General features: G+C 38.8%; 2 protein-coding genes across 2 annotated transcripts in view; one reads left to right on the top strand and one right to left on the bottom strand.

Moving 5' to 3' along the window:
* Gpr137c (G protein-coupled receptor 137C) overlaps nt 1-1,058 on the bottom strand; it is a 32,005-nt gene extending 30,947 nt beyond the window's left edge. The window contains exon 1 of the mRNA XM_036199341.1: nt 1,004-1,058. Within this exon, the coding sequence (XP_036055234.1) occupies nt 1,004-1,044 (41 nt within the window). The 5' untranslated portion in view covers nt 1,045-1,058. The remainder of the gene's footprint in view (nt 1-1,003) is intronic.
* Nucleotides 1,059-3,735: 2,677 nt separating this feature from the next.
* LOC118591217 (peptidyl-prolyl cis-trans isomerase B-like) lies at nt 3,736-4,389 on the top strand. Its single transcript, XM_036199342.1, is given in 1 exon segment — nt 3,736-4,389. A coding segment is annotated over 1 exon segment (627 nt). The 3' UTR covers nt 4,363-4,389.
* The last annotated feature ends 10,296 nt before the right edge of the window (nt 4,390-14,685 follow it).

Here is a 14,685-nt window from a genome sequence, read left to right as displayed (position 1 = left end):
GCACTCAGGAGGCAGAGCCAGGTGGATCTCTGTGAGTTTGAGGCCAGCCTGGTCTAAAGAGTGAGATCCAGGACAGGCACCAAAACAACACAGAGAAACCCAGTCTCAAAACCAAACCAAACCAAACCAAACCAAACCAAACCAAACCAAACCAAACCAAACCAAACCAAACCAACCAACAAAAAAAGAAAAACATTTTTGATAGGGTCTTGCTATGCAGCCCAAACTGTCTTCCTCCTTCAGCCTCCCCAGTGTTGGGATGATAGCATGTGCTACCACACTTGAAGAAGTATAAATCAAACAATAGAAAGACTAGTTATAAAGCCTCAAATCAAAAAAATGACCTTATTATGCTATGTAGTGAATTAGAATAGGTTAGGAAACCAAAGCACAGAAAAATTAAGTGAGTTGTGAGAACTGGGTCTGAAACTCATGTCTCTTGATTCATTTACTGTTTGCTCTGTTGAGATTAATCCGTACAGAAACTGCTTAGCTCAGGAAACTCTGCATACACTAGCTGCTGCTTATGTAGACTCAGGAAAGGGGAGAAGGAAGAAAAGAGGGGAAAGGTGGGGAGGGAATAAGTATGGGCATCATGGCTATCACAGCTGAAGGGAAAAAATGGACTGCTGGACTTACCTCCTTTGAACCAATCTAATGACTGAATTTTCTATAAGACTGCAAAGGCACCCTCGGCAATTCCTTCCTTTTACCTTTTCCAACCAACTGTTAAAAATATTTACTTAGGGGGCCCAGAGAGATGGTTTAGCAGCTAAGAGCACTGGCTGCTCTTCCAGAGGACCTGGGTTTGATTCCCAGCACCCATACATGACAACTCACAACTGTTTGTAACTCATATGTGTGATGCACAGATAAACATGCAGGCAAAACACCAATATACATAAAGCAGATAAGTAAATTAGAATAATTACTCATATCTTTTAGATACTAAGCATTAATATTAGATCTTTTAGACAGAAAGCTTGCTACTCATAAAACTTACTTGTGTTTGTCAAGTTCAGTGGCACATCTGACTTTACACATGACCTATAAAGAGATTATAAAAAGAGTTTTGAAAACACATGTAACAGAATTTTTCAGTTTATTTTGACTTTGTGCTTCAAGTGATACAGCTATAAAGTTCAATGCTTTTGGTTGAACTATTGTGAAACAAAAGCAGGCATCCAAATACTTAAATTTCTACTTTAAATATCCAACTAAATTATTTGTTTAAATATGTATGGAACTTTTGTTATAAAGCAGATACTATGCTAGGTGGCTTGCCATCTATTGTAAACTTTTTAAAAAGTGAATTAGTTTAGTTTTGTGTGCATGGGTGTTTTGCCTGCATGCATGCCTGTGTGCCATGTGTGTGCCTGGCAAGTTTAAAGACCAGAGGGTATCAGATCCATAAACTGAAGTTACAGACTATTGTGAGCCAATGGGAGACGTGGGTGTTGGGAATTGACCCAGGTCCTCTGGAAGTGCTCTTAAACCACTAAGCCATCTCTCCAGCCCCTACCTTAAACTTTTTATTAGTCATGTTTTGTTCTAAAATAGAGCTTGTTACTTAATAACAATAGAGTTTTGGTTATACCTTCTTTTTGTTTGTTTTTGAGACAGGGACTCACTATGTAACTATGGCTGTGCTGGAACTCACTATGTAGATCAGGCTGGTCTTGAACTCACAGAGATCCACCTGCCTCTGCTTCCCAAGTGCTGGGATTAAAGGCATGCATCACTATAGGATTGAAGGTTTTTATATTCCAAAGCATAGAATTGCACTAATCTGGTATTAACATACAGGTGTACATAGAAAGAATACAAAACAGAAATGGGAAGACCATTTACAAGATTACTGAAATATGGTATGAATTTTGGTGGTTTGGAAAGAAAAACAAACTATAAATGCTATGCACAAAAATATTCTAAGTACTCAGGAACTTACTGATTTCACTCAAATATTTCTTGAGCACTTATTACTATTCCATGTTCTTTGATATGGTGGCATGTGCCTGTAATCCTAGCACTTGGCATGCAGAGGCAATAGGAGAATTATGCAGGATTTCAGGTTAGCCTGGGCTACATGGTTAGACGGTCTCAAAACCAAGGAAAACAAAAGAGTGCGGGGCGGGGGGGGGGGAACTCAGCTATCTCATGCTTTATGTAAAGTGTCATAGATTCATAAACATAGTTACTATTTATATTTTGAAGGACATCGTTGCATAAAAAAGTAAACCATCTACTTTGACATATTATGGCACAAAGGCACTAGTGCTTACATAAAATTTAGAAAGAGAGAAGAGCCGGGTGGTGGCAGCGCACGCCTTTAATGCCAGCACTCGGGAGGCAGAGCCAGGTGGATCTCTGTGAGTTCGAGGCCAGCCTGGTCTACAGAGGGAGATCCAGGACAGGCACTAAAACTACATGGAGAAACCCTGTCTCGAAACCCACCCCACCCCCCACTCCCCCCCAAAAAAGAGAGAAAGAGTAATGATTCCAGGAAAAAATAGGAGATAAGGGGAGATTATAGAGTGAGTCAGGGCTTCTCAAAGGAACAAAGTTATGAAAACTAAATAATTGAGTACTAAGATGAATGTTTAGGTCTAGTCTACTGCATTTGGCTAACATACCACCATGTACCAAAAGCTCAATGTATGGAACAATCTGAAATATTACCCCATTAGTCTCTAAATTGTACTACTTACATCATTCTCAGATTTGCCCATTTTCTGTCTTCACTACCACAATGGATTATTTCAAGAGCCTTTTAATTGATTTCTCTAAGTCCACTGCTTACTCCATTTACTTCTTTAGAAGACAACTCTTCCCTTTTATCACCTTTCCTTTTCTGTGTCCAAATGATTAAATTTGGAAATTGTGGTAAAAAAACATATATAGAATAAGAAAATCACAATGTCACCATTAAAAATACCTGCTCCAGTGGCATGAAGTCACTCACATCAGCCTCCACAGCCTTTCCATTTTTCCAGTCCATTTGAACAACTCCCCACTCTTCTCCTTTCAGCCCCTCACAACCGTTCTATTTCCAGTAACTATAAATTTAGCTCCACTTATATAACTAGACTCATCCAATATTAATATTGTGACTGACTTATTTCACTTAGCACAAATGCTTTTAAGATTCATATGTCAATTTCCTTAAGACTATATATATAATATATATATGTACATATATTTATGTATTTACTCATTGGAGATGTAGCATATACATTTTTGTTGTTTGTGAATAATGCCGCTATGAATATCTATATTCTATGTAAAATTTTAAGGCATTATTTAGTAGTAAGTTGTATATTTACCTATAAATAATTGATTTAACATTTCCTTTAAAAAGTAAATTCACAGGGTTGAGGATTTGGCTCAGTGGTAGAGCACTTGCCTAGCAAGCGCAAGGCCCTGGGTTCAATCCTCAGCTCGGGGGGGAAAAAAAAAGTAAATTCACATGTACGCACAACATAATTAAAAATATTGTATGTTTAAAGATTTATTTTATGTGTTTGTTTGCATGCCTGCATGTGCAGTGCTACAGAGGTTAGAAAAGGGCATCAGATTCACTGGAACTAAAGTTACTATGGTTGTGAGCCATCACATGGTCTTGGTGCCTCTGTAAGAGCAGCAAGTGCTGTTAACTGGTGAGCTACCTCTTCAGCTCCATTAATATAAAATTCAATGTTTAAACAATAGTATTTTAAAAGTTATTTTCAGGGCAATATGAAGGTGCTCTTCGCCACCGCCCTCATTGTGGGCTCCATCGTCTTCCTTTTGCTGCCGGGACCCTCTGTGGCCAACAAGAAGAAGAAGGGACCCAAAGTCACAGTCAAGGTATTTTTTGATCTCCAAATTGGAGATGAACCTGTAGGCTGAGTGACCTTTGGACTCTTTGGGAAGACCGTTCCAAAAACAGTGGATAATTTTGTAGCCTTAGCTACAGGAGAGAAAGAATTTGGTTATAAAAACAGCAAGTTCCATCGTGTCATCAAGGACTTCATGATCCAGGGTGGAGACTTTACCAGGGGAGATGGCACAGGAGGAAAGAGCATCTATGGTGAGCGCTTCCCAGATGAGAACTTCAAGCTGAAGCATTACAGGCCTGGATGGGTGAGCATGGCCAATGTGGGCAAGGACACCAATGGCTCCCAGTTCTTCATAACTACAGTCAAGACATCCTGGCTAGATGGCAAACATGTGGTTTTTGGCAAAGTTCTAGAGGGCATGGATGTAGTGAGGAAAGTGGAGAGCACCAAGACAGACAGTCAGGACAAGCCCCTGAAGGATGTGATCATTGTAGACTGTGGCAAGATCGAAGTGGAGAAGCCCTTTGCCATTGCCAAGGAGTAGAGTCTCAGGGACCCCATCCCTCCAAGCGTCTGTACGTGCAGGTCCCTTCACTACCCTCACAGGGGTGAAGGTAGCCAGTCACAGGCCCCGTGCCACTCGGCTCCAGTGCTTCCATCTGAGGGGGTGGACTCACCCCCTCACATTCCACAGGCCTGGTTTTTATATCAAACTATCAATTCTGTTCAATAAAAAAAGTGGGTTTCTTTTTTTTTATAAAAAAGTTATTTTCAGTTTTAAATTCTTTTTATGTTTTGCCTATATGCATGTATATGAGCCATGTGATTGCCTGGTCCCTACAGAGATCAGAAGTTTGCAGAGAAACCCTTGGAACTGAACTAGATGGTTATGAGCCACCATGTGGGTGTGCAGCACTGTCCTCTGTCAGAGCAACAAGTGCTCTTAACCACGAAGCCATTTCTTTGGCTAGTACTTTTTGAGATAGTATGTCATTATGTATCCCTGACTGGCTAGAACTTTTTATATAGAGCAGGCTGACCAGAAACACAGAAATTCACCTGCCTCTGCCTTCTGAGTGCTAGGATTAAAGGTAGATATAACACTATTATACAATGTTCAGACCTTATTAATATTTTTTCAGTTGTCTCAAGAATGTCTTTATGGTGAAAAAAATCAGGAATTATGCATTAAATACATATTTCATGTTTAGTCCCTTTCACTTTCGTTTAAGTTTATCTTGTGTATGTGTGGGCATGTGGGTTCCATGGCACACATATGCATGTCAAAGGATAACCTACTGGAGTCTGTTTTCTCCTCCTATCATGTGGTTTCTGGGGACTCAATCACGTCACTTGGTTTGGTGGCATGCATTTTTACCCCCTAGCCATCTGGCTTTGCTTAGTCTCCTTTCATCTATTATACCTTTGTCTTTTTATTTATTTATTTTTCTATCTATCTACTTATTTATTTTTTGTTTTTCGAGACAGGTTACTCTGTGTAGCTTTGCGCCTTTCCTCGATCTTGCTCTGTAGACCAGGCTGGCCTCGAACTCACAGAGATCCACCTGCCTCTGCCTCCCGAGTGCTGGGATTAAAGGCATGCGCCACCACTGCCCAGCTACCTTTGTTTTCTATAATTTACTTATAATTTTTGTGGTTCCTCTGCCTTACCTCTTTAGCATATCCACTTGTTGAATGCTTCTCCACTTTGGATTTATCTGCTGTTTGCTTACAACTTGATTTATGCTTTTTAGCTGGAATGCCACAGAAGTGATGATGAAGTACCCTTTTCATCAGTGACTCATGATGGTGTTTTGTTCAATTCCTATGTTACTAACTCTGATTAACTGGTTGAGGTAGAATCTGTATGGTTTTCCCATTGTTGTTAACTATTTTCTACATTGTAGTTAATAAGTATTATATGGAGATGTATTAAAAAACTATGTTATTATCTTATTCTTCAAAAGTTTATTCACTAGTTTTAGTAATGATTCTTGTCTAAATGAATTAAAGTAGAACATTGACTTTGTAAATCTCATTCCAGGAAAAAGTGCACACATTTTAATACATGAAATGTTTTTTTACATTTAATATATGAAATTGTATCCCACCTAATATTCCTTTAGCTTCCTGCCTTCAATCTTATGATCCATCATTCTGAAAAATTTACAACTTCTCAATAAAAGTGTTCAATTTTATATGTCTTTGTGCCTTTGTATATACTGTGCATTATCTGGAATGTGTTTTCATGATCCTGTAACAAATACCAACTCATTCTCAGGCCTACCAATATGTCACACTTTATAATGTCTGGTTAAGTGCCTCAGGGAAAGAGAATTTGCTTCATGTCATTATATTACTAATCATACTCCATGGAACTTACTTTTATATTTACATGTTTAAGAAGAGCCACAGCTGACTTACATGTAGCCTTACTTTCTAGCATAATGACTGGTTCATAGCAGGTTTTCAGAAAATATGTTTTAAAATGATCAATGAATTCAGGTCAAAGCATGTACTTTGGTAGTATGATGTAGTATGGGGGAGAGTGGAAAGATTGAAGAAATTGAAGCTGGATAGCAAGCTGTCATCTAATCACAGAGACCTTATATAAAATGCTAGGGGAGTAGGCTTTAACCCATTACAAACTGTAGTATGATTGTATTTGGGTGGTTGAGTCTTCCATGACCACAGGAAATGGAATGAAATGAGGTAAATTATTTTCATTAAATACCATTGATATGACTGAATCTACTAAACCATGTTTCCAGGTTAAAAAGATTTAACTTATTATTATTATATTAACTTATTATTATATAAGACAGTGTTTCTCTGTGTAACACCTCTAGCTGTCCTGGAAGTCACTTTGTAGACCAGGCTGACCTCGAGAACTCACAGAGATCCGCCTGGTTTTGCCTCCCTAGTGTTGAGATTTAAGGCATGCACCAGCACTACCCAGCAAAGATTCAACTTTTAAAATCTAATTTATTTATTTGTGTGGATGAGTGTGTGGGTATCCATGTGCCATGATATGTGTGTGGAGGTCAGAGGAGTCGGTTCTCTCCTTCTACAACGTAGGTTCTGGGAACTGAACTCAGGTGGTCAGGCTTGGTAACCTTTACCTGCTGAGTCATCCTGCCACCACTGTTCCCAGGTTTTGAATCTAAGGAAATATAATGAGAGACCGACTACTAAAAAAATGAATTAAATCACAGGTTCCAGTTTTATTTTTAAAGATTACATGCAGAAAGATGGTGAATTTTGCAATGTATGAAGGAAAGTTCAGACCCCTGCAGAGGGGACAACTGAAACTCTAGTCACAGGTATTTGAAAAACAAAGATGAGAAGAAAATCTGTGGCATCTTTGTGTTGAACAGTCAGGATTTAAAAAGCACATGAATGAAGAACAAGGGAACTAGGCAAAGAAGAGGAACAGAGCAGTTGTAGAAAACAGCAGAACGGTTTAGAGTTAAAGTGAAGTAGAGCTCTTATAATTCCATGAAAACTGAGAAATGATTAAGAAAGTAGCATTTGGTTGGGTGACTTGTCAGTAAGAATTTTCAGGATAAGGACAGAGCAGTTCAAGAAGTTTAATAAGTACCACCACAGAGCTAGTGAACAAAGGTAAGAGATAGCTGCAGTTATTGCAAACTAGATAATGTGTTGGGAGACAATTCTCTGTTTTAGCATGGCTTAGATCTTTTTAGCAGTAAGTCTGTATAGTGAACATCTTTGAAAGGTAGAGATAGTTTTAACTTTAAAGACTCACCCCCCCCCCCCCCAATGTGCACACCTTTAATCCCAGCACTGGACTGGGGAGAGAGGGGCAGCTCTGAGTTCGCGGCCAGCCTGTTCTACATAGTGAGTTCCAAGACAGTCAGGGCTACATAGAGAAAGCCCGTCTCAAAAACTAAACAAAACAAATCGAACAAACAAAACCCCCAAATAATGCAGCATTTATAATCTAAATACATTGTATGGACTGAGTGACCTCCCCTAGTACATCTATTGAACCCTGACCCCACTGTGCTGATATTTGGAAGACTCATTTCTTTACTAGTAGGATAAAGGGAAAACATTTCCTTGCCTGAGGATACTCCTGGAGAGTAAAGCTTCTCTTTGGTGGCAGGCTGCTTACGTACAAGAACCAATGTTCATTGGGGTGGTGGTGGCGGTGGAGGCACACCTTTAATCCCAGCACTTGGGAGGCAGAGCCAGGTGGATCTCTGTGAGTTCGAGGCTGGCCTGGTCTACAGAGCAAGATCCAAGACAGGCATCAAAGCTACACAGAGAAACACTTTCTCGAAAAACAAAACAAAACAACAGAACCAAGTTCACCTTTCCCTGTTGCTTTCTCTCTTTCTTCCCTTCAGGTTCCACTGCAGCACACCTTGCTGCATGTGCAGATAATTTTGGCCCCTTGGTATAGCCCTACAGCCTGGAGTCTGGAAATCTGCTACAAAGCCCCGCTTGGGTAGCTGTTTTTAAAAGCCTGAAGTAATAAATGGACTTTTTCTCCAACCCATGAGTCTAATCTTTCTTTTGGCACACCACACAAACTGTGACAGGTGCTCTTATATTTCTTTCTTTCTTTTTTCTTTTGGTACTGTTATATTTTAAGCAGGGTAAAAAGACCCTTCATGTTTCTGATCTAAAGTCTTTTTGTAGAAATGAACTGAATAGACCGGGTGAGGCAGGAGGAGGAGGAGGAGCAGGAGCAGGAGAGCAAGCCGAGCTACTCAAGAGAACTGTAGCAAAGCAATCCAGCTGAAGAAAGAAGTACGTTTCTGATTCAAGGAAGAAAAACTTAGAGGTCTATACATAACATTGAAAATAATTTATAAACCATTTCTTCACTAAGAGCATTTGGGGGCTGGAGAGATGGCTCAGTGGTTAAAGTTACCTGTCATGGGGCCTGCCCAGTTACAGGAGAGAACAGATTCCTGCAGATGATCCTCTGCAATTGTGCATGCATGTTTTGTGACATGCTTACCCACATATAGACAAATATCCACATACAAATAAGAAAATAATTGACACTACAGACTGAGACATTTGGATTTAAAGCAGGATGAGAAAATTTGGCAAATGGATTCTATTTTATTTTTCTATAAAAGTATGTATTTTCCAACATAAAAGTATGTTCTAGAGAAAATGTTAGATTTAAGTATTTGGAACATGGAAAATATCAACAGAAGTGTTTAAAAGAATATATTAAGATATAGAAATTCAGTTGACAGCAGGTATATCCAGTTAGTTGATTTTAAAACTGGAATAGTCTAATAGGGAAAAGAAGAATGTTCTTACAGAATGTTCATGTTTAAGTAGGCCGCACTGTCATGTACTGACTTAGAACTGTAAGCTACTCCTGGAGAGCAAGAGCTCCTTTGGATGACCACACTCGTCTGGCAGAGTAAAATATCAAGAGATGAAGAATAAAATGAAACGGAGAAAGAAGGGGTGACATGACCAAAGGGATGAAGGTGGAAAACAGATAAATGGACTGAACAAGTCTAGGAGAAAAGAGAAAACACTGGTCAGAAAGAACAGCTCTGTTTTAAAGAATTGTTTCAAGATGAGGTTATGTTAATGGACAGCTTCAGGAGAAATGGAGACATTCTGGGAGTGAAGCTTTGAGCAGGCTAGCAACACAGATTTTGAAAATGGTCTTCATGAGGTTCCATCGTATAATGGTTAGCACTCTGGACTCTGAAAATGGTCCTCTAGCAAAGGAGACAAGGCAAGACAAAAGTGCTGATTCACCCGGGGAGGTACAGGTTACCATTACACCCAGTGATGACCTAATCAGATGGCACAGATTTTGGAGAGGAGATAATGGCATAACATCAGTAAAGAGTATTGGGAGACATAAGATAGACTTACTGTCTTCCTTCTAAAAATGCTATGAAGTGCCATCTGGAAATAGCCACATTTCAGAACGGGCCATTAAAAAGATCTTATCAAGAGGAAAATGGGGACTGGTTTAGAAGGGTAATTCATATTACAGGTCATGGAATAATGGGTGTTAAGAGGGGTTTAAGCTAGATAAAAACAGAATTAAAAGGTTAGATACAATCTGAACTTGAAGAATGAATTTTAATGTATTACTTAGATACCGAAAATCATATTTTTATTGTAGGAATATTAAAAACAATAATATAGTATTAATATCAATAGACTCAAAGTATTTCAAAGTACATCTAAGAGGATATAATCTTGAGTAAAAATACAGTTATTATCAAAAATAAGCTTAACAATTACATACAATTTGTTAAGATAGTTAAGGTAACTCATAAAACATAATAAAGACATTTTTATAGATTATTTGAAGCTTAGAACGGAAAATAACATGTCAGTTCAGTTCATGTCAGGTGGACCATTTCTTACCAAATATTAGAAAATTAAAATGGGTCATTTATATAAGGGCATTTTCCTTTGTATACATATATGAAGAATTATGAAAGTTGATGAATGTTAAGTGGTTTTCATCATCTAACCCACTTTTACCACATATACACTACCACCTCTAATTGAGAAAGTATTATTTAGTGTGTGTGTGTGTGTGTGTGTGCGTGCGCGCGCTTATGTGTGTATGACATGAAAGTAGAAGAATACTACTGGTGAACAGAGACCAACCAAAGGAATGGTGAGAAAGTGAAAGGTAAGCCGGTAGACCGGGGGGGGGGGGGGGGGGGGGGGGGGGGGGGTGTTTGCTCAAAGGACACTGGATGCTTCTACAAAAAAGTCCTTTTGTAATTCAGTAGCATGAACAATGACTATATGTCAATGGGGAAAATATGAAAGAGATAGTGTTGATGTAAGATATGGTGATTAAGGAAGATTTAAAATAATGTTACCATGTACTTAATTTTAATCTCATAATAATCATAAATAAGCAATCTGAAATGTTTTTCATTCTTAAACTATAGACATATGAATTCTACTTTAGTTTTTTAAAGGGGAAGTGAGTGTAGCAAATATATTTTATGTGTGAATATTATCCTATATAAATCTACTGTTAGTACCCCAAATTTGAAGATGGTGTTATAGTCTGAATGTTGACACTTGCCATGTTTACATTAAAATGCTAATCCTCAATATGAAGGTGTTAGGAGGCCACTGGAGCATGCTTAGATCACACTGATGGAGCCTACCTAAGTCAGGACTTAGTATTTGTCTTAGGGTCTCTATTTCTGTGAAGATACACCACAACCACAGCAACTCTTATAAAGGAAAAACATTTAATTAAGGTGGCTAACATTTTCAAAGGTTTAGCCCATTATCAACATGGTTTCACATGGTGCTGGAGAAGTAGTTCAGAGTCCTACATCTTGACTTGCAGGCAAAAGAAAGTGGTCTGAGAAACTGGGCATGGTTTGAGCATGTATGAGACCTCAAAGTCGGCCTCCAGAGGCCACACTTCCTCCAACAAGACCACATCTACTCCAACAAGGCCATGCCTACTTCAAACACCTTCTAATAGTGCCATTCCCTATGAGCTTATGGGGCCCAATTACATTTAAACTATCACAGTGTTCGTTCTTATAAAAGAGACTTCACAGAGAATGAAGAGAGTCCAATAGTCTTTCACCACATGTGTTATGGTGGGAAGCCACTATCTATGCTACAAAGTGGGCCCTCACTTGACGGTGAATCTGCCAGAACTATGAACCTTTCAGTCTGTAGAATGGTGGGGTAATTTTTTGTTATTCATAAGTTTGTTTATATTAGTTCACAGTATTCTGTTTCCTCATACTGAGTGGCCTAAGGTTTACCCTTGAGGTTATATTTATTCCATGGCATGTAGGACTTGTTGCTTTGCAGATGGTAAGTGCTGACATATGTATAGAACACTTTTCTGTGGAATTTCTTTCTCTGCTTTTTAATTGAAATAAAAACTTTACCACAGAACATATCTGTATAAAATTTAGAATTCATGCTAAAATGAATCATGACAAATATAATCCCTTCTCCATGGTGACTAGCTAGGCATAGATATCTATGTAGATTACTTTTACAGAAGCAGTTATCTACAATTTCCATCTCCACTGATCATGTTCCTGTGCAGAATGGTGCATTACTTCCAAACTTACCAATACTGTTAACTACATAGGGATCATGAGGTTTCAGCTACTTCAGCTATAAGTTGAATACTTCCTCCTTTCCAATGTCAATCATATACTTAATTTTTAAGAACTGTCTTCTAAGTATTTTATATGTTCATGTTCTTGATTCTAGGATATAATATCATTATGCATCTCTCTTAGGAATCTAGTATCCTAATAATTCTGTTTTTAGTTTCTTTTGTCTACTTTAGTTTTCCTTCAAGTTGCTTAAAATAATTTTATATAATCAAACTGAAGTGTTACAATAAAATAAATTTCCAGATGAATACTGAATATAGTGAAAAATGAAACTAAAACAAAGGGGCTCTCATGAAAACAAACACCCATGAGTTTGAGAAGAATGTGAAAGAACACAAAAACAAAATGTTGGAGTCTAGAATGCAAGTGTGTGTGTGTGTGTACATTGCTATTCTTTGAAAGCCTGCTTGTAAGATTGGCCCATGCTGGCAATTTGTGAACTGGATTTCAGGAGGCCCCTTATAATTTCCTTAAAGATAATTGTGTTCCATTGCACTAAAACTGTACAAACAACATGGTCTATAGTACATACTGGATTTCTTTCCCAGAGCCTAGAATTTTAGTTTTGTGTGAGACAGGAGCTGCCTACATGACAAACCCCTAGTAGTATCTCAATCTCTTCTTGGCAGACAGCTCTTCATGTGTGTCGTCATAACTTGTTGCCCAATGAGTTAAAGCACACCCCATGAGGCTCCACTGGAAGTGAACTGTAGAGTCTTGACTTCATACTCATGTGGCTCTTCCCTGATTGAACTTACTCTGTATCCTTTCACTGTAATAATAAACTATAACCAAGAGCAAAACTACAAGTCTTTCTAACAAAACACCAAGTCTAATGGTGGCCTGGGAGACATTATCACAATGTATACCATGGTAGCCATACATTGTGATGATATTACTTCCCAACCAGGATCAAGGAGGTCGAGAAGGAGCTGATAAGAATTTCAGAACTGGCCGGGTGGTGGTGGCACACGCCTTTAATCCCAGCACTCGGGAGGCAGAACCAGGCAGATCTCTGTGAGTTCAAGGCCAACCTGGGCTACCAAGTGAGTTCCAGGAAAGGCACAAAGCTACACAGGGAAACCCCGTCTCAAAAAACCAAAAAAAAAAAAAAAAAAAAAAAAAAAGAATTTCAGAACTGTCAAAGCTATAGGAGACAGAAGAACCAGGCAACAATCTCGGGCAGGTAAAATGTGTAAATAATACTGGTTCGAGAGTTGAATTAAAAAAATCTCACTAGCTTCTTGGGGAAACACCCCTTCTTTACTTTGGTAGATACATTTGTTCTATGAAGAAGTCAGCAAAAGACTGTTTGGCACCACCCCTATTCTGTCTTTCTTGTCTCAGTCTGTTTTTTTTTTTTTTTTAAGACAGGGTTTCCCTGTGTAGCTTTGTGCCTTTGCTTTTCCTGGAACTCACTTGGTAGACCAGGCTGGCCTCGAACTCACAGAGATCCACCCGCCTCTGCCTCCCGAGTGCTGGGATTACAGGCATGCGCTACCACCGCCTGGCTCTTCTTGACTTTTTTTTGTTACATTTTATATTTGTGTGTATATACAGATAGGCAGGCAGGAAGGCAGACACACACACACACACACACACACACACACACACACACACACACTTCAACATGCTGTGGACATCAGAGGACAACTTGTGGGAATCAGTTCTCTCATTTTATCATGTAGTCCCTGGGGATTGAACTGGGGTCACCAAGCTTGGCAGCAGGTGCCTTTACCTGCTGAAGCCATCTCTCTGGTTCTCCTTTTGGTTTCTTTCTTTCTTTTTTTTTTTCCCATACCCTTTTTTTAAAAAGATTTATTAATTTATTATGTATACAGTATTCTATCTGCACATATTTCTGCAGGCCAGAAGAGGGCACTAAATCTCATTACAGATGGTTGTGAGCCACTAAGTGGTTGCTGGGAATTGAACTCAGGGCCTTTGGAAGAGCAAGCAGTGCTCTAAACCTCTGAGCCATTTCTCCAGCCCACATCCTTTTGGTTTCTTAAATGCAATACAGCTTGGATATAAATATCAATAATCACTAACAGTACCTTAAAACCTGCTAATACCATCTTCATCATACAGTAAGGAAACAAGGGTACAATATACATTACTACAGATTAGGAAAAGTGATGCTGTTCAAAGCTCATTCTAAGGAACCAGACAGAAGGAAATTTTAGGGATGCTCTCTTCCCCAGTCCCCATTTCCCCCTAACTAAAATACCAATAGGTAACATGTTACCTTACTGTGTTCTAGTATTTACTACTTTCAGTATTTTAGAAAGGTGTTTTGTTTAATCTTCATAACTCTGAAATAAACACACGTAGCTCCATATTAAACATGGAGGAAACACTGAGATATAGAAGTTAGGAAAACTTCCCAAAGAGTCTAAGGATTAGGACTTATAGTCAAGTTTTCTTGTTTTGCTTTGTTTTGAGACAGGGTCTCACTGTGTAGACCAGGATGGCCTCTCACAGTAATCCTCCTGCTTCTGCGTTTGGAGTGCTGGGATGAAAGGCATGTACCACTAAACATGGAAGTGTTCAAATCCTTAACTGCACCACCCCTCCATATTTAATGTTCCAGCTGGATTCTGACAACTTCTAGTTCACAAACCTGAAAAATCCACAAATTGTTTGGAGTAGGTTTCTTAACCAGAGCTGATTCTCGTCTGCTTACTCATCAAAAGACGGTATGTGTAATGCTCCCAGTAGGT

This window comes from Onychomys torridus, chromosome 9, assembly GCF_903995425.1.
Source record: "Onychomys torridus chromosome 9, mOncTor1.1, whole genome shotgun sequence".
NCBI lineage: Eukaryota > Metazoa > Chordata > Mammalia > Rodentia > Cricetidae > Onychomys > Onychomys torridus.
This window is presented reverse-complemented; position numbering and strand designations above follow the sequence as displayed.